Below are 20,895 nucleotides of genomic sequence, written 5' to 3' on the forward strand. Positions count from 1 at the left end.
TTCGGCATATGCTATATTTCATTTATTCTAATATTGTCCTAATAACGCTGGTTTTATTAAAAGTTGGTAGTTTTTATACAAATTTTAGATGTTTTTATAAATAGATACTAACAATATTTTTATTTTAGAAACAAATAAATATCTTTAAAATATAGCCCTTACACTAGTTTTTATTTAGTAAATTGTCAGTGAATAAAGGTTAATTTTATCCTAATTTAAAGGATTAAGTTTAATGTTAAAGGTGTAGTGTAAGTTAGTCTGTTTGTGCATTGTAAGTACTTGGACAATACAGCAAAAGTAATGCTATTATGATTAGTAGTTCCTAAGAATAACGCGTTTAACCAAACAAAATTCCTCTTCAGCGTTATAATATATTTGTAAACACATCTACCGTATTTTTATTCCAATAAGTAAGGAATTTAGATATTTTGACATGATTATCATTGTGTAATAGAATTTATGTAAACTTTTTAAACTAATTTCCCTGATTGGATTTTTTTCTACGGAGTTAGAGGTTGGTTCAATAGACCATGTAATTTCTCCTTGCTCTTCCGACTTTTCATTTCTTGTCAAAGGGCTCATTATTCCTGCACTCGTATTGTAACAAAGGATACACAAATATTTCTTAGTTCAAGCCGTTCTTAGAATCATGACAAGCCCATCGCCTCTCAAGGAATGTTACACAAATGACATTTGAGCTGCGTTATTTGTAGAGTTTTGAGTGTGGGTTCATAGTTCTTACATACATTAAGTATTCTCAATTTAATTACTACTAATACACTTATTACACTTATTATCTAAGCATCCGAACATTTTTGTAGCTCAATATCTAGGGATTGATAATACTTTCCTTCACTTTTCTACATGTAGGTACACATACATAGGCCTAGGTATAGGTAGAACATAATTTTCCAAATTTAGTAACCCTACTAAACATTTAGTTTAATTGAACAGAACATTATGCCGATTGCTGTATGTAATCCTATTATATAATGATTATTGTAAACATTATTAGTAAGGAGCGCCTCGAATTCAAGGTCACCGCAAGACCTTCATGCTGCCTGACTCTTGTTATTTTCTATTTGCTACAATGATTAAACAGATGATGTTGATTGAAACTTTAAATGTATACATAAACCTAATAATGAACCTTTTCGATATTCTTAAAATTATTTACATATTTAAAAAATATGAAGGATTTTATACTAAATTTCATTTTATATGGCAATTAAAATATGTGCCTACGTTCAACGTAAGTAAAATATTAGTAATATTATACATAGCTATATATATAATACAATACCTAATCGAAGTAATTAATACCTGTTATCATTAACTAGAGTTAGAATTAAAAACCGCTAGAATAATTTAAATACTTGAAAAAATACAAAGCTTAAAAGACAATCCCACGACCTGTAGTAGCATCACATCTTTTAGATCAGAATGATATCGCTCTTAATTCAGGTCATCTATGAATGTTGCTAATTACCAGCGAGCTGTTCATTGACCTTTGAATACCTACTTATCTTACAATACAAATAATTCCTGGTTTAAGTCCGCAATTCTCAAATAAAAAACATATTATATATATTCTCAATAAAAAGCAAAAATGATTTATCAAAATTCATTAACATAGTAACATTATGTAGAAAAATACAAAATTGCTTATATTTAATCGTCTCTTTGGCTTATAATCTGTATGCTGTAAATAACAATATTCAACTAAATAAAATAAATAAAAAACGGATGATGACTGACAATTAAACTAAGACAGTCCCTTGAACAAAGACCATTATTACGTTATGTAAAACAAGTATTTATGCGTAGTGAAAAAGTAACAACTTTTTTCCATTATCAGTGATGTGTAAGTATGGTAACAAGCCATGGAACGTGGGAAGTGGGAAGATGGTACCTACCTATCGTTCCATGCATAATTTAAAGAAATGTACACAAAATAAGGGCTATGTAGTACCTACACTGTATGCTTTATAGTACTTAATAAACGTGAATACAGAATATAACATTTTACTCCGTTCGTTTTTTGTTGTATTTTCTTTGAATGAGCACTACGATATTTTTCAAATGCCAATACTTTGTTATTTTGCCTACAGCTATTATTGTTGGTCAGGAAGCAGGCAGGTTGCCCATTATGTGTTTGGCTTCTAATAAATATTTTTATTAGCATGCGGGAGGAATTCTAACATTAGGAGCGGCGCGGCGTCTTCAACAATATAAAATTACATGGGAATCAGCCAGTTTCTACGTGAATGACTAATTTTACATCAAGTGTCATATAGCCGTTATAATACGCTCGAGAGCCCGCATCCGATAGCTGATAGCCTCATGTGAAAATTTGTAGACTTGATACTCTTGATATCTCAACAAGATTACAAGCAATTTTAAAATTCACTTTTAATTCAATATTTCTACGGTTCAACTTGAGTTTTGCTTTAGATTATATGTAACTCATTTATAAATGTACAACCTTAAATATCTGTAAATGTTCTGTTCAGTAATCCAGGTGCCCCTTGGAAAATATTTCTTTTAGGCCACACCAATAAGGTACACTTCAGATAAAATTAAACAAGTTACACAAACAATGAATGGCTTCAATAAGAATTACGGACGGCGGACGTAATGCTTACGATATAATTAATAAGTTAACAAAGATAAAAAAGCAAAATATAAGTAAGGAACCTAAGAGTCAATTGAATCCCCTTTCTATGTTCAGATGGGCGGTCCAACAATATCCAGATCGTTCGATCGTTCTGCCCTGCAGAAGATTCCACAAGCCAGCCATTCCACTCAGTATAATGTGATAAATATGCGTAGGAAAGTTGACTAAGAATTAGTGAGTGGTACAGTAAAATGCGTAGCAATGTTTCATAAATTAAAATTGTAACAGCTCGTTTGTCGTAAAATACATCTAGAGCAAAAGTTTTTGGACCAGAAACGATTGTACCTTCATTGCATTGTTTCTTTTATGAACAAACATGCATTAAATGTTGCGTAAGCCTCTTGCCAAACGTTAAGATGAGAACAGTAAACCTGCCTACCTGTGGAAATAAATTGACATTTTATATATGAAAGTATGCCTTAAATACTACATCAATCACGGTATTTAGTTGATAGCTTCACCTTAAAGTTCATGTAAGTTTTGTGAAACGTATGAAAAGAACGTATAATTTTTTTTAAAGCAGGTTTTTCTGCCGGCTTCATTTAGTATCGGAACGTCCTACCTCTTTAGCTCCATCCCATGTTGGGATGTAAGGATTTTCCTACGGTCGTTAATGGCACGAGTACTTAGTGTGCCCTAAGACGAAAGAGCCGGTCTTAAAATCGTTTCCACTCTTCTTCTATTGAGTAATCGTCAGCGTGAAGCGGTTACGAAGTTCAAGTCTGAACTTGTTCATAGTTTCAATATACTAGAGTTTAAGACGTTACGTCTTTCCTTCTCCAGAAACACCGGCTGGTCGCGAAACCGCAACATTAAGGCGTATTTAGGCAACAACCCGATGGTGGCCGCTGTCAATATCAGTACCTCTTCGGTTTCGGACATCGAGCAGCGACTAGCATCAGTTCGAACTAATTGGTCCGGCCATAAGTTCTCTTACAAATGTAAATGCCTTCTTTCAACTTTTTAATTATTTTGAAATTGAAACACCTATATTATTTTTAAAACTTCTTTCGATTATGCATTTCACATATTTTTTCGTGTTAGTTATCAAATTACAATATGGAATATGGTATAATTACAGTGATCGCCTTGCACAAAGTGAGTATGGAGGATGGAGCCGTCGGTCAAATTCCAGGCACTTCAAAAGCTTGGTATCAGTTGTATGTTCAAATCAAAAAATCGCGAAAAATGATGATTTACCTTAGGACTCTGTCACTTATTATAAAAAAAGGGCTGAAGCTCGATGCTTATCGTCGATGTACAAGACTAGCCCCTGGACGTGAAAAGCACAGAAATAACCTCTTTACCATTGAAAAAACTTTCACGATTGAAGAACACTACAATAAGCAAAATGATAAAATGTTTGCTCACAATTCTAATGAAGCTGCTTAAGTGGTTGGAAGGGGACTCATGGTCATCATGCTACGTCAGTAATGGTTTCGTGGGGCGTGTCTTATCTAGGAGTCACAAAACTACATTTTTGTAAAAAAGCAGTAAAAACTTCAGTCAAATTGTACCAAGATACAGTCTTGGATCATATTGTGAAACCTCTCAGCAATACACTTTTAAAAAATATACCTTGGACTTTCCAGCAGCTGGTAGATTACTTAGTCACAAAGCACGAACTACCCAAGCCTGGCTTGAAAACAACGTTCTGGACTTCATAAGAGCTAAAGACTGGGCCTCATCTAGCTCAGACCTCAAGGCTGTAGAATTCAAATTATGGTAAGTTTTAGAGGACATGACCAAACAGATTAAAGGCCTGTATAAAAGCCGAAGGTGGCCATTTCGAATAGATTTTTTTTTGCTGAGACTTTAATATGTAGGTATAAATTTTAATAATATTAAGGTTATTATCAATCCAGTAAAAAAGTGTTTTCTTTCAATGTGTAAAAGCTATGTTAACAAAAGACATACATTGCTTCATTAAAAAATGCATTTTTATTTGTAACAGAACTTATGGCTGGACAAGATAATAGCAAGATGGTCAATTTGGTACGCCATCGGGTGAGTTCCATCTGTCTCTAGCTCTGAGCTCGTGTTGGCACAACTTTGTTGCTTTAAGATCGTCGGAAAATTATCGATCCAGTGGTCACCGATTCGGTTTCTTGAATCGTTGTTGATTTTCAGGCAAGAGGGATCTCCTCTATGCCCGAGTCCGGTAGGGCCACTTTAGAGCTCCGAGACAAACTCACTTCGATACGGGTTCCCTCCGAAGTGAGTAGATATTGTTTTAAGGCGCACGAAAGTCGGCACGTGAGAGCATCAGGTTCCAGGGTGAACGAAAAGGACGCAGGTGATTCTGACTGGCTGGGACACTGGTGCATAAGCAGGGCTGACCTCACTCCATTAGCAATTCCCACCCAATTATAAAAAAATAAAGATTGGAGGATTCTAACGGTGGAAGATTTTTTAAAATCGATCCAGTAATCGATAGAGAAATAAAAATCTTCTCTTTTTACAATATTATTATACGTGAATAGTTTTATATACATATGACTAATGTGGTCTAAATTCACATAAGCTGCAGTTACAAATGGTGAATCTTAAAATGTACTTGACATGTCATCACGTCTGAGGATGACTCATAAAGTAAGTTGCCCTAAGGACTCTCAATAGAATAACAATGATCAATTGATGACGAAGCGAACCACAATAAAATTGTTAATATCGTAATATTATAATGATCATACCTAGTTAAAACTGGCAACCAACGCGTTTATTAAAATTTCAATCTATTATAAGATATAATATCAGACAAAATTTATTTATCACAGATAAAATATTACTTTTAATGTTTGTTATTTTGTACCTCTAGATATATTTTATTACTAGTGAATTTTACTTAACCTAATCTATAGATAAGAATTAATTACTAAGCCCCTGTAACGCTTTTTCTTGCATATAAAGCTAGTAACGGCAGGTAGCGTTCGCGTTGATCTAATCGTTACCCAAGGGAAAATTTTAAAAACTAGCTACCAAGATCGCGTAAGAAATCCTACCGTTCTAAACTCTTGTTTATATTTTTTTATGTTGGTCCCATAGATTAAGACCGTTTCAACTATAAAAAGGAAGCAAACTGAAAGACAAGATTTTCATTATAATGGAATAACCGAACAAAACAAATTCCTACAATCAAAGCTCTGTATCTCTCAAGTCTAGAGAAGGACATATTTATTTTAATTTTAAATAATTAACATTTGAAAAGGACTTACTAAGTAGCCCTCTATTTAGCACTCGGGTGTCAGAATTTTCTGAGACGTTCTAAATCTAACTACGTATTAATGAAATATACTGTAAAGTTGTTTAGCGCACTCTAGCGAAACTATTTTACTACTGGGATGTCTAAGATTGTTTTGCCACCCTGCACTTTTATTTCATCGTAGTTCGGTTGTTTGGAAATAGGTGTCACTATTCTTTGGGTTTTTGTTTTTAAGTGAAATATAGATGTCACTTTAAAATTTAATAAAATCTTATAATTGGTACTGAATACCATGATGTTTTTTCAATTGCATTTTGAATATATTTGGGTTGCGTTGCGATCATCATATAAGGAGTAAACAAGAATAATAAATATGATAGCGATTTACATGATTGTAAATGACGTATTGAGATGTGAACGCGGGAGGCCGGTGTAAATGCGGGATCGGCTTGCCTCCGGTGAGCGGCCCCGCCATCATAAAGTCCCGCCATCCGCTCATTGCTCGAACGTCGAGGCGGCAGTGAATATTTGTACGTCGTGTTGACAGGTGGCACGTCACACCCTCATCGGTAGTCGTATACGCGATTCCACCTTTTGTTTATAAACTTGCTATGGAGAAACTAATAAACATGGACAAACCGGTTGATAAGTGACTTTACTAAAATCTTCATGTAAAAAGTTTCTTGAAAGTACTGTGAAAGTGCACAGAAAATACCGGCTCCGCGAGTCATGTCCGATTTGAATGCGAAATTGTCATAAACTATGTTCAGGCCCGCGTATGGATATTAGTGTGGAGACTGGATAGACCTTTGGAATTTGTAAGTACGTCTATCTTTTTTTGGATAGAGAATACTTCACTATTGTATGTATATTGTAGCCGGGGCTAAGTTTTTTTATGTTGTAACGGGTAATTTGTGTGTGAATCAGAGCGCGGGAGGAATTATGAGGAGGGCTTAGTTTCATCAAATGTTAGTTCTGACAATTGTTTGTGAGCAGCAGAGCCTGGTCATCGCACGAGGTCTTAGAGTTGAATGGCCGGTATGGCAGGCCGGTCACGAAGTTCTTGCATTAATTTCTCACTTTAACAATTATCTAATAAAATTTCTTAATTGACCCACCGTAAATTATCCTTGAGCTCCATTTAGACTTTTTAAATAATATTCCTAGTTTGACGACCTTTATTGAAGTATCCATTAGGAATACCTAAGTAGTTTGGTTTTGTGCTTAGCTATCAAAGTTGAAGTGTATTCAAGTATCAATCGGTAATCGTGATTTCAATTCTAATTAATCTATTTTGTGGGCCTCCTGCCTCAATCGCGTTGTAACTTAAATAAATACGTAATCATTTAACAAAAAACTGCCTATTTGGTCTAATTAATACATTATTACGTAATGGTGGCCCATTTCATGAAATGGCCAGGCTTCGTCAATGAATTACAAATTCCTCGATTAATTCAGAATACTGGACGTATCTAGAAAAAAACACTTGCAAAAAAGGAATTTTCCTATTGGGTCCAGGCATTTGTTTGAAGTCAACTTCAATTAAAAACGGGAATTTACTAGGCAGGAGTAAGTTACCACCTTACTCGGCATCTACACTTTTCATTAACTTAAATAGAGGCAAAAGCTAATGAAATTAATAATAAATAAAAAATAAAATAAATGATAACTTAAACAATATATTTTTTTACTTGTATCCCACAAAAAAAATTGCAGCTGCTGTAGGATTTTATTCATTAAATATGTTTTTATCCCTCCACTGCTTTGTTAAATACTGCAGCAAAGGTCAACTCGAAAATTTATTAAAATATCACATAACCATAACTATGAGGCCATACCACGGTATTTCACGAAATACAACAATTTTAACAAAATGTCATTTTGTGATCCATAACGAGATTGACATGAAAACAACTGACAATGAATCAGTTACTGTCTATCGAATTTTTAAATAATACCGTTTCTAAGCAATTATATCCCTAACAACTAGTAATCACCGACTTTTTCCTTATACCTATTTATCTGGTACCTTTCCGAGGCTACATTGTAGTCATATATATTAACCATTTTATACGTTGTTACATGTCAGAAGGCTGACTTAATAGAATGTGTGGCGTCTCAGTTATATGTCATATATCTACGGAGGACTACATCGAGTACGTTGAAGACTATTCATTTAAGCTTGCTAGATTTCTAAAGTAAATCACCCAAAAATAACAGCGTTCCATAAAAAACACGGTTTATTTAAGTAAGATTGTAATAAAACTCTCTCTAGAATTTTTACGTTACAAATTGTATTTATTTTCTTGGATACTTAATTAAGCAGGGTTTTATAATTCAATTAAGTATTTCATATCAAATTAATTGCTAATATGCAATGTTAATACACAGAAGAAAAGTATAAAAATATTGTCGAGTTCGTTTATTACTATGCGTTTTCCATTACCGTTCAAACGTTTCAGAAACATATTTAAATTCAATCAAAGAAATTCAATTACAGAGGGGATATGAGAATTGTTTCACATTTCTTATTTTATATCCACGTATAACAGAACTGTTGGTTAATTTTTAATTGAACTTATGGCTGTTTAATGACTTTGGTTAATTAAGTTTTTAATGCATAAGTAATTACATTGGGACCATTTAATAACAGTATGAATTACTTTTAAAGGACCGCGACTTTGGAGGTTTGCCAGGTCAAGAGTCCTCTTGTCCTCGTTGCGATTTGTTAATCGCATTCCACTTTAGAAACCACGTACTCGAGATTCCACTTCGACTCCCTTATCCAGATTTCATCTATGAAATACGGCTTTATAAGACAAATTAAAAGGAAGAAAAAATGCGCATATTTTAGCGTCTTATTGACGCTTTGATGGTGTCTTGAATAAATTAGGGGAAATAAATAAACCTGTTAATATTTGCATAATTCAATATCGTCTTGTGTTCTTGTCTAGGGTTTATAAGGGTTTATTTTTATACTAGAAATATAGAAAAAATATAAGACTTGTTGCGCCGATTCGGTTGATTGGTGCACAGAAAATGTACTCTTAATTAAAGGTAGTACAAAGTTGTTAGTTCTTTAAATTGTTAAATTGTTGTTGTTCTTTAAATTTGCGGTGATGTTAGGTAGACATTTCAATTACACCTATTAATAAAGCACTTCATTTTTATATTAGACATAATTACCAGAATTGTCTCATAGCGAATAACACAATTAAATTATATTTGTATATCTAATAAGAAATATCTTTATGTTAAGGAGTGTTTTCAAATTTATCATTACTGCGTTATCTTCAATACGGACACGGTTTTTAGTTTAAATATTTTTTTCTAATATGTACGCTAGAATACATTAAAATGTATACATAACTTCAGTAACATATATGTTGTAAATCGAAGTTGAACGTGGGCGCGACGTGATTGTCATGCATTTACTACAAAGGTACCTTCTATCGTTGGACAATGCCCATTTCCGATTAGCAGATTCAATTGTGTCCGCTTCGCTCCAAATTTATAACGAGGTATAGCAACAAAGACTAGACTAGAGCTTACGTATAATGAAAATAACTTTCAGAATATATTACTGTACTACTTGGACTTGTTATGATACGTTTGATAAGAATAAAGTGGACGATCTTCTACAAGAATTAGTTCTGTATTTTACTAAAAATAAGTATCTAATGTGGCATAGACTTTGTAAGAAAATAAAATAAAATATTTGGTATTTATATTAATTGTCTTTAATATATATTGAAACTATATATTTTTGTCAAAATAAAACTCAGACCTGAGACCATAGGTACGATCAGGCATTGGTTTGATGGTTATGACAGCAAAATAGTCATTGTCGTCTACTATTTAGAGTTAGGTTTAGTTAGTCCAAAATAACGCTGTAATAAAAATAGGTAAAATAATATTAAAACTTCAAAAAAACTGGTAACGTAAGTAACATATTGTTGAATTTGCTATTTGTACTAAAAAGTAAAAAGTTTCTGTTGTAAATCCATGTTGTGACCCATTTAAAAACCCTTTACAAGAAACAATAGAAGTTTATGAAAACTTTCATTTCTGTTTCTGAAATAAGTAGTTATGGAAAGGCCTATACACCAAAACAAATGCTTTCAGTATTCATAAAAAGAAATAAAGAGTAATTATTGTGAACTAGCACGCATAAGCGCGGTCTACTTGCCGCTGAGAGGCCGTCAGGAACATTGCGGTCAAAACTTTCGATAGAAATCGAACTAATATCGTTCCATCTGCTTCACGGTACACCACTTCAGACGTTGAGATCCTCAAAGTTCCGATGTTATTTAATTTAGCCTCTCGTTATGCGGGTTCCCGAAACGCCAAGCTACAAAACGAAGATGTTTCATTGTTGAAAGTTAGAATTTGCGACGATCGCGTTTAATTTGAAACATTTAGAGCGAAGGGCCTTATTATACAAAGTGAGTGCATGAGCGCTGGAGCTCTGTAATCTGTAGGGTTCTTCGTTACTAGGTGCTCTACAAAGCTCGGAGGGGAGACCGTTGAATACTGGGATTGTTTTTTGTTTGTTGGCAAGCACATACAGTTAGTTTAATATAATGTGGTTTAAGTTTACCTGTATATTCACCTCAAATTGTGAAATCACAGAGCACAGTCATTATAGGGTAATCTATTTTCATCTTGGTCCGCTTATTAGTGTAGACACTGTAATAATCAGTGCGGCGAACTAGTTAATTCCCATGCCAGTTTTAAGAATTTTAAACTGTGGGCGTGGACTGTGTATGGGCCTTCACTCGGCTCACCGATTGTTTCGAGATCGGGATCGCCGCTGGCTACCTGCTGTAATTTGTGAGTCAAGAAATTACTTGTAATAATGTAAGTCAGCGGCAAAAAACGGCTCCAGTCAAAGTCAAAATAGTAGTTAAGTTCTGATTCACACGATTCGTTTATTATATGCCCGAAGACGCTCGGCGACTCTGGCCTCATTTTGTGAGTCATGTTTGTCATGTCAATGTCATGAAATTATATCGATAGCCTTATGTAGAGTTAAAAAAATTTTGAAACATTGAAACTCAAATTATTTAGGTCCCTATAAAACTCTGTAACTACATATATTAGTTTAAATTAATAGGTTATGTGAATATCCATCGAATACATAACATATTAAAGAGAAAATTGTTTGTTCTACAATTATTTTTAGATACATATGAATTTACTAGTTTTTAAAATTCCCAAGCACTGTGAACAATTTACTCTAGCAACGTATGTCGTTATATCATTCGTAAGCAATTCGTGCTTCTGGCTCCTTTCCAAGCAAGCACTTGAGTTCAAGTCATTTGTTAACTTTATTTCAAGGATACCTTCGATATTTGTCGTAACATTTGTTTCTTTATCTTAATACAATAGTTCGGAAAATATTAAGAGCCTCCTAATATTTACCCAATAGATAATATAAGGTTAAATTTTGTACGCTATTGCGTAACAAATTTTACATAATGATGAAAAGGATCTTTTTGATATAGGTATATAGCCGATTTATTACTCCGTCTGTTTACCTTAGGTGATTGTGACCAAAATGTATTAATCCCATGGGTTAACCACCAGGTGTTTGACAACTAACTGAGACAGGTGAAATTGTCAAATGTTAATTGTTTTGTAATAGTGTTAGTTTATATTTATATACTATGAAACGGATATTAAAAGCTTCGGCTTCCTTGAGGCATCTTTATTAAATCAACGAAAATGTACGGAATATTAAAAATAATATTATATTCTATTTTAATTTGGTTTAAGTCGCGGGCATCAGCTCATTATAATATGGAGATAATAGTACAATATTTATTTGAATATAGCACTATTGAAATAAAACGTTGAAGTTGTATTAATGAATTTGCTTTATTGCTTATAAAACACTTGAAAACCTAATTGACTCACTTTTGATGGTAAAGCAAGTTTATTGGAAGCGCGAAAAGTGCGTGGTCGAGTGGAGGTTTACGAGCGACATCCGCCGAGATATGGCCTCTCAGATCAATTTATTCCCTAACGTGAAACGTCACCACCTATGTCCCTGCACACATTGCGTGTAACTTATTGCCACATAAAATTCGTGTCGGATCATTTAACTTAATACGTAGGCAGTTCAATTTTTACTTTAACAGAAAATTTCGTGCGCAAAATTACTTTTTAGATAAATTATTCATTCCGCACAACTCTTTATTAAGTTGCTCAATTATGACTTGCTCGTAAGCTTTGTCTTTGAAACTGCGTAGCCAAGCGTTTTGTGTATCTTTTGTTTTCGGAATATATAACTAATTTAGTAAAAGTGTTGAAAATATGTAACTCGTATGAAAAGCTTTTATAGAGATTGGACTTATCTGTATTTAGTTTTAGTACTGAAAATGTTTCCAATTCATCATACCGTTTTATCAACAAATTGACGGTAGAATAAATGAATTCACGATCTGTTAGTCAAACGTATGTCATTGGGCATTGACTGTTCTCCACATAGATCTACACGTGAATTGATATAATAGCTATATGTATATTGTATATACCAGCTCTTCCATTAATCATTCTGTGATTGAATGTCACATAAACACATATTCAATTGCATTTGGATGTCACTATGAGCTTCATTTATTAGATTTAAGTTTTATTTGAGGGTAAGTGTTAAAATTGTCGTAATCTATACCGATTTATTATGTAATAACAGTCTGTATTTTACACATTTGACAAGACATGGCTAAGCTAATCACGCCTATATGAACTAGAGTAGAATTGATAAGTCCTGAAATTACCCACACAAAATCAGAAAGATGCGATGATGCCGTGTTGTACATTTGCATACACTATGAACTATTACTCCTTTGGGTATGGTATAAAACTGTGTGTCTCTGGACATCAATATGCACAAGGCAGACGCGTGACGGCATGCAGTGGCGTCCGCTTAGCCCGTCGCACCTAACTTTGCTAACGTCATATTACTATTTTGAATCTTCTATATATTCGGTGTATACGTAAACGTCGCTTAGCTCGCTTAGATTCGCAAGTTTAGTGACATACGCCGAGGACGAAGAATGACTTACCATTGTAAAAAATGTATACAAATAGAAGTCAATTCGCGCTATGTCTGGACTCGTAACCCGATCGTCCACCGCCAACTAAACTAAGTTAGTTTAGCTTAGCTCGCCAGTTTTTCATACAGTTGGATTCACACCGCAAACTATACCAGCTAAGCTATGTCAATTAGCCCAGCTGAGTCGAACTAACTTAGTTGTGTAGGCGGATTCATAACTAACCTAACGTAACCTAAACTAAGAGCCTTACCTTATCGCTTGCCTTACCCCTCTGGCGCCTCTCGCTACTGGCGATACAGCTTTTCCGATTCGTTACTATAAGTCTTAGCGCCTTAGCAGTCACTGTAATTAAGTCATCAAACTGTTCTCTAGATACATGATCGTCTAGTTCGTTAAACAAATGCGCTACTTTGTATCCAGCATTGAATGTGTTTACTTATCCAGTATCTGTGTTTGCGTAGTTTTTAATAAAATTAGCATAATCAATCTTCTTCTACTATGACGATTGTAATCCTCCTCTGAACTTTCGACAAAGCTCGTCTCTGCTCACGTCTGGATAACTCAATGTTCTACGAGCAGCACATACTGACCATCACTAACATAGTTTTAGCTTATATTTTGGTGGACCGACAACTTTAGTTTAGTACGCTGAGTTTAGTTTTAACTTGGTTTAGTTGGCAGTGCACGATCAGCTTTAACCAAGACTTGGTCACTTTGTCGTATTCCTGTTTATAACTATATCCAAATGTATAAATATAAAGGAGGTAGACACCTCCACCAAATTGCAATAGCTACAATCGGTTTGCAGTGAGGATTAATCAGAACATAATAGAGGAGATAAAATAATTTACTCTTATAAGATAAAATGGATACCTACTTGTATGTACCTATGGATAACATATGTCGATATGAAGGTATATATATTGTTATATGAGTACACAGGATCATATTCATACTGTTTGCCTTGTAAATGTTACAATCTATTTCCTCAGAAATCAGAACGTATAATCAGAATTTTGTATAATCATTGTTCAAAAAAGTGTATAGTCAGTTAAATAGCAAACAAATAAGCATATCAGTCTTTACTCTTTAACATTTTATACATATTGGGATTGGAATATTCTGGATTGGTCTTTGTTAATTGATTTTAAAGCACCTTGGTTTGTATTTGGGTTTGTCCTTAGTAGTATATTTGTAGGGAATAACTTTCATCTTAAGGGGGCAAAGGAGCAGGCTTAGAAACAAATGCTTCCAGCGGCCCACTGCAGCGCCAAGAGGCTTACAGGTGTATGATAAAATGAGCAAAATGTGTACGCTCTTTCCTTGAAAGCCCCTTAATCGTATGGGTCTTATAGGTATCAGAAATAACACTACTGGCCGCACACAAAAAAATGCGCAGCAAAGTGCTTTAAAAAGCGGCTGAAATTTGAGACATCTACACTGATTTAAAAAATGTTTTTCCGACTAGCATATACTTTATTTAATTCTAAAATATTTAAAAATTAATATCCCGTCGTGCGAATAAAAGTTCCATACAAGAATACATTCATCGTGAAGCATGAATCCATTATATTATTTTATCTAGAGTATTTTATTAAAGTTAAATGTATTTATGCCACCCACTCAGCTTGCCAAATAACAAGAAAGAACGCGCCACGAATTTTAACGTATTTATTTACATTTTATTTGAATGCAAAGTTTTATTTTTAAAAACAACCAAATTCCAAGAATTGTAAATATTCAAAAAGAAATGCCTTCTCCTTTAATACATAAACCATATAAGTGTTATCTGTTATAACGCAAGAAAATTACTTTTATTGTTACATACAATGGAGTTCCCAACAGTACTATTAAATGCAGGAATTATTAAACAAAGAAAATTGTAGCGATGTGTTCTGATGTGGTTCCAACACAATTGTTCTTTCGCTATAAGTGCATTCACATAGTTGTATACTAGCTTCTCGCACCGACTTTACGATTTCCACAAAATATAAAATATGTATATTCAAGCAAAACGTTAAGTTCTGAAGTTGTTATATATATTGGTTTTTGGGAGTACAGACAGTTTAAGTATTAACATATACCGAGATAATTTTCTTTTAAAGAATTTGATTATAGATTTTATTACTTCAAATAAAATATATGAACTAAATATTACAGACTTTGGCTGGATACTTTGATAGCTAAGTTATCTACCAAAAAGAGGGGTTTAAGAATTGGAATAGAATCATTTTACTTAAAAATTCGAGCACTAGTTTATAAAGATTAAAGGCCTTTTAAAGGCTTACTCCTTTTAACCAATGAAAGGCATTTATTCATAGTATTTTACATCAGTTAGTAAAGACCTCAAGCGTCTGGTGGCAATAACACACCAATTAAATTATTGTCAACTAGGATCATCATAGTGTTAGTAAAAGTAATGAATTCTGATGTACAACAATGATATATGTCCTAGGTCGTATCATAGTTTTATTTAAAAATATTTTGGAACTTTCAGGTTCAAGTTATGTCGGGCAATAGAGACTTTAATCTCTTGCAGGATCGCTCGGATTAATAGGTCCTATTGCCGTCTTTGTTGTTTGTTTCCAACTTCTCAGTTTGCTCCCTGCTTTGTTAGAAGTTTCGTCTTGCACTATAATATAGTTTTCACAGTGTTTTAATGTTATTTGTTTGTACGTGTAGTTCCAAACTCATTACAATCCTGCATTGAATAATTAGATACTTTACCTCTGTACACAAAACGAGATTTAAAAGTATAATCCGATAGAGCCGAGTACTTTTTATTAACGTGCAGGATGAAAAGGGAAAGTTCAATTAAGCTGCGGAAAGTCTGGCGTTCGGTAGTCACAATACTCGTCCATCAATACTCACTAATAAAATTGTATGCCAACATGAGCTTGAAAAATCCCGTCAAATCAAATCCGCCTATTAGAGAGGGTGCTGCTACTAATTAAAATAAAACTGTTAAAACAGAAAGCGGCACTCGCGTTTCCCTGGACTAACTTTTAACGAGGATATATTTGGTTTCGACCAACCCTTTGGTGATTTTACTATTGAGTCTCGCTGCAAATAACTCCGTAATTGCCTTCAAACAACTTTAGCTTTGAGAGAGAAAATGTATACGTTCATATTTTAGAATACCTGTAATACAAGATAAACAACGTTAACAAGGAATTTGTATGTTAACACAAAATATGCAAACATTTTGTAATCTAAAAATATTAGTAGGCAATTATTATGTTCCAGTTTAGAGCAATTTGTTTAATTTATTAATTCGGCTTTTCCTTGTTTCAGTTGAAGCGGCCCAAGCTAGAAAAATGATGGATTGTCTGTGCCCTGCACCGCGAACTCTGGCTTGTCGTGTAGTTTTTCTCGACGAAAGAGAATTACTTCACGAAATGCAGGTAAAAATAACATAAAGATAAACATATTTTTTGTGTTTGTTAGAAATTTGTTATATACACTCACCGTCATTTGTTTTGTTCTATTTTAATTTATTTAATAAATATCTTGGGTAGGATGTCTATAATGGTTAAATAGTTCCGAAAATCCTCAGTAAAGATGAGTCAGTCACATTTCCGTCGCTGTTTTATTTTTAAAACAAATATCATATTTAGCCTTCTGTCAGGAAAGCCTGTTTCCGGGACTTTTGACTCAACTATTTCTCAAAAATTATTCTAATACAGTTGAAATACGTATTAATATTTTCCTGAGGCTAATACGCTTTTTTATCAAAAAGAAAAGATTATTTAAAGCTCACAGCCGCCCTTTGGGACTCCAGCGGTATTTCCAATTTCGCCGTATCATGAAACAACGCATGGATTTTTTCTCCATTTCTATTCCATCACTTGTGAAGTGCAGCTATTCTGAGGCGAATTATTTGAAGTTCACCCGGGGGCTTAAGAAAGGTCTTTTATATGCGGGGCCCGGGTCCAAGGTGCGAGCAGTGAATTCACTGAATCGTACGTCTCTATGAATATTAAATTCTATTTGGCTCGCATTGTCGTCGCGTGGTGAATGTGAGAGTGGATCGCGGGTGTCGAGTACGGACTGCTTGTCCTCCCCACGTGGCAACATTTACATTCTACTTAAACCATACTCCTTGCATAAACATGGTCGATTTCAGAACTTGGACCGTTATTGTACTGTAAATTAATCCTATGGAACTATACAAACGCATTCTACAATGACATTTATTGCTTAATTACTAACCTTCCTTAATAAAATATTTTTTATAATTAAAATAATAATTATTCATAGTAAAGAATTTAACATTTCTAGTGTTATTACTCGCATAGTTTCCCAAAAAAATTACAAGTTCATTGAAATCCACTTGAAGTAGTTAATAGTTCTGAAAACCAACGAATAATTCAAAATTTGTTTAATGTTATTATAAAGGAAAATCTTTTCGCATTTCTTCCAAATCTTAATAGTAAAAACTTGTAAGTTGTTCCCGAAACAAATACAGAAGCCCATAATATATTGCGCTAAAATCGTCCAATTTGGACGAAGTGCCGACGACGAGTTCGACGTTTCCGTTAAATTGTATGGTTATTTTAGATAAATCACCGTCCTTTTCTCAGTTTCCTTATCTAAAAAGGAGCGTTTATCACAAACACGACAAGTTTTCTCATACAAACGATTCATATAAATGATAGTTTCTATATAACAGAACTTATTGATTGCTGTTTACTCTTCCTATTACTAAAATGAAAACTCTCGTTCAAATAAATCTTAGGGCGCACAGTAATTTACGAGCAAAGCTAAGCGTAGAAATTGCGGGGTCATTGCGGAGTGTATTGTCACGGGAGGAAATTGAGACGACAACATTTCACGGTCTACTGCCTAGAATCTAGATGTGCCTGTTATATAGAAGGCGTTCACAGCCTTTAACCCAGCAACGAAGACAATTACCCTGGTAATTTCTTTAAACAATGACTTGGAAAATATTTCCCCGGGGTCTAATTGATGGGTAATTACTTAATTCTCCACGTTTTTATGAATGTTAAACAGTAAATCATTTCCGTTTAGTAGTACAAAAGTTGATTAATGTCAAATTATGATTATTTCAAAAACCGTAATTTTTTTGGGTATAAAAGGGAGTTTAGAAAAGTATTTGGGTGGCTTTGTATCAAGCTATTTAGTGGATTACGTATTTGGTAATGTAGTTTTTAAAGCAACATCGACATTGTAGGGTTGCTATATATTGGAAGAGTTTAAAATTAAATGTTTCTGTCGACAAACAGTGTCGTTTTGTGTAGATAGTGCGCGTGGCCCGAGGCACATCGCGTGCACAATACAGAACCTACCATGTCTACCGTCAGATTTTCAAATCGTTACTTGTTTTTTTAACTGAACATACCCGCTCGGAGCAAACGCGCTCTGTTATTAAATCATTTATTATTCATCTCTACGAACTGTTTCGCAATTATCCCACAAACTGACGCAGAATAACCGAATGTTGATATATGCCGTTTGTGTTATATCGAAACTGACCGCTTAGTCGTATTTGATTTAATTTGTTACGGCAAATATTTTACTTTTGTGGACAGAATAATAAAATAAACACCATGACATTTGTAATTGAATTTTGAGTGATAAAGCTGCGTTCGTTTTAGTGCCATACAATATTCAACACATGGTTTATATATCGTTCGTACTTTACGTAATATTATCTAAAGAGATAAGTTACAGGAAGTCTGAGATTAAGATGATACGTTGTCACAGGAAATTAAGAGGTCGATTTCTTAAGTATTATAATATAATAAGCCATCATCCCGTGTTGAAACGCGTGAGAGTTGTATGTGCCCCATCATTATGTTCAACATCACTACTGGTCTTACAGGTCCTGATCTGGCGTGCGAATTAGCTTAATTGTGGAAAGCTCGGTATCGAGAAATGATAATTGGAGATAGCTGAACCGTGGGAGATCGATTTCGAACTGATTTTTTTATTTTTTGCGTGCCTTTCCACGGTTAAACTAATTTATTCGCTATTACTATTTTGTACGTTTCAAGTTTTATTTATGTAGTTTTTTAAAAGATCAACTGCCGTTTACTGATCGGTATGATTTTTATATATGATTGCTGCTCAACCGTTTTACATTTAATTAATATGATTAAGTTTCGAGAAACACTATTTATTTAAATATGTATATTATTTGAATTTTGTTGACTAAGGTATCAAAACTAATGCACATACTATTATTGTTATGTACAAATATAAATAATAGAAATGTTCACGGACTTCTAAACAAAATGAATGAGTAAATAACACATCTTTTTCCTTCAAAAGTTTCTTCAAAGCGATTGTTTGTGCTCGGCAAACAGTTTCTATAAAATGATACTAATACTGGTTTTGTTTTCAGGACAATAGTACGGGCCAAACGTTGTTGGATGTTGTCTTTAGACATCTCGACCTTTTGGAGACGGCTTATTTCGGACTTCGCTACGTTGACCAAGATAACCAAACGGTAAGCTTGTTTTAAACATTTTGTTTATAATTTTACTACCAGTATAATACAACCAGAAATTTGATTATTTGTTTGCTTTGAATAAGCTACAACACTGACTGATCTTAAAAACACAATAAGGATCTTACATAATCCTGTATATACTATACTCATAAGGTTATATTTATATATAGAACACTTTAAAAAAGGATGTTTTTGTTAAATGTTTTTAAACTATTAAAAAAGATAGAGCAATCTAATCTATGTTCATCACTTTATACTGTGGTTATTAATGCCTGCTATGATAATAGTATAAATCAAATTATTATATTATTAGCCATGCAAAGCCGGCTTTGAACGCTAGTTTAATTAGATATTAAATATTTTGGAAGTAAATAAATAACCTAGCAGCAGTAAAATAACTTAATAATAATTATCAACAATAAAAATCATTCCTTTTATAATGTTAGTATATATGTATTAGAAAATTTTATGTTAGTGTCTATTCTCTAAAAGTACTTTTATATACTTATTATTTACTCTTATATACATTATATGGGTAAGTTAATTAGATATTTTTTTAGCACTGGCTGGATGCCGGAAAACGTCTTCGGCGTCAACTGCGTGGGTCGGATACCCACACTTTCTACTTCGGAGTCAAGTTCTATGCAACGGATCCATGCAAACTCTTAGAGGAGATAACGAGGTACATATATAACTTATACATATCTACGAAGAGATCATGAGCCATGACCATGCATATTATATTTTTTATTCTTTAATATAAATAATAAGATGTATGTGATATTTTAATGATAATTAATGCCTATTGACATTTGCAACAGTGTTTACCCTTATATAAATTGAACAAAATAGAAGAAGAACTTTGAAGAACTGACAAACTGCCACTTTTAATTGCCAATATATACGTGGAAAATTATATAAGACAATTATATAAAAGAATTATAATAATGACAAAGGATGAGAATGGCGATCTTACTACTAAAAGCAGTTTCTTCCAGACGACTAAGACGTAAAAAATGAAATAGAAGGCAAACACAGAGCATAACTACTTTATAAGACTAATATGTATGAGCAAAATATAAGAAATCTACGGTTATTCGACGTCTTAAGTGTCTTTCATCATTTTACGGAGTTAATTAATATTTGCTTTTATATGAAATATCTTACCTAACGACATTTCCACGGTTGTGACTTATGAAGGACTTCAGATTAAGTACTGCAAAGACTCGAAGTTTTTCAAAGTTTAAAACTTTTTATTAAAATGTAAAAACTTTTTACCACTCTACAATCTTTGTTACGACAAGGTAAAATTATGAAACATAATTATTAAAAAATGCATTGAGTAATTCATATGTTTATTTATATTGGTTGTCATCCAATCTTCTTAAAATATATACTTCTGTCTGTATAAGTAATGCACAACGAAAAATCGTGGTATAGGCGTTTACTCCCGTAACATGTATTTTCTCTTCAATGATCT

General features: G+C 33.5%; 1 protein-coding gene across 12 annotated transcripts in view; it reads left to right on the forward strand.

Moving 5' to 3' along the window:
- The first annotated feature begins 6,353 nt into the window (after positions 1 to 6,353).
- The window catches only part of LOC123716254 (band 4.1-like protein 4), a 42,165-nt gene continuing 27,623 nt past the window's right edge, over positions 6,354 to 20,895 (forward strand). For 11 of the 12 annotated variants that reach the window (XM_045671903.1, XM_045671910.1, XM_045671911.1 and 8 more), the window contains exons 1-4: positions 6,354 to 6,697; positions 16,235 to 16,344; positions 19,308 to 19,412; positions 19,976 to 20,097. In XM_045671903.1, the coding sequence (XP_045527859.1) occupies positions 16,258 to 16,344; positions 19,308 to 19,412; positions 19,976 to 20,097 (314 nt within the window). In that variant the 5' untranslated portion in view covers positions 6,354 to 6,697; positions 16,235 to 16,257. Of the gene's footprint in view, positions 6,702 to 16,234; positions 16,345 to 19,307; positions 19,413 to 19,975; positions 20,098 to 20,895 lie in introns of all 12 variants that reach the window. The other variant, XM_045671904.1, reaches the window with a different exon arrangement.

This window comes from Pieris brassicae, chromosome 11 (assembly GCF_905147105.1).
Source record: "Pieris brassicae chromosome 11, ilPieBrab1.1, whole genome shotgun sequence".
NCBI classification, from domain to species: domain Eukaryota; kingdom Metazoa; phylum Arthropoda; class Insecta; order Lepidoptera; family Pieridae; genus Pieris; species Pieris brassicae.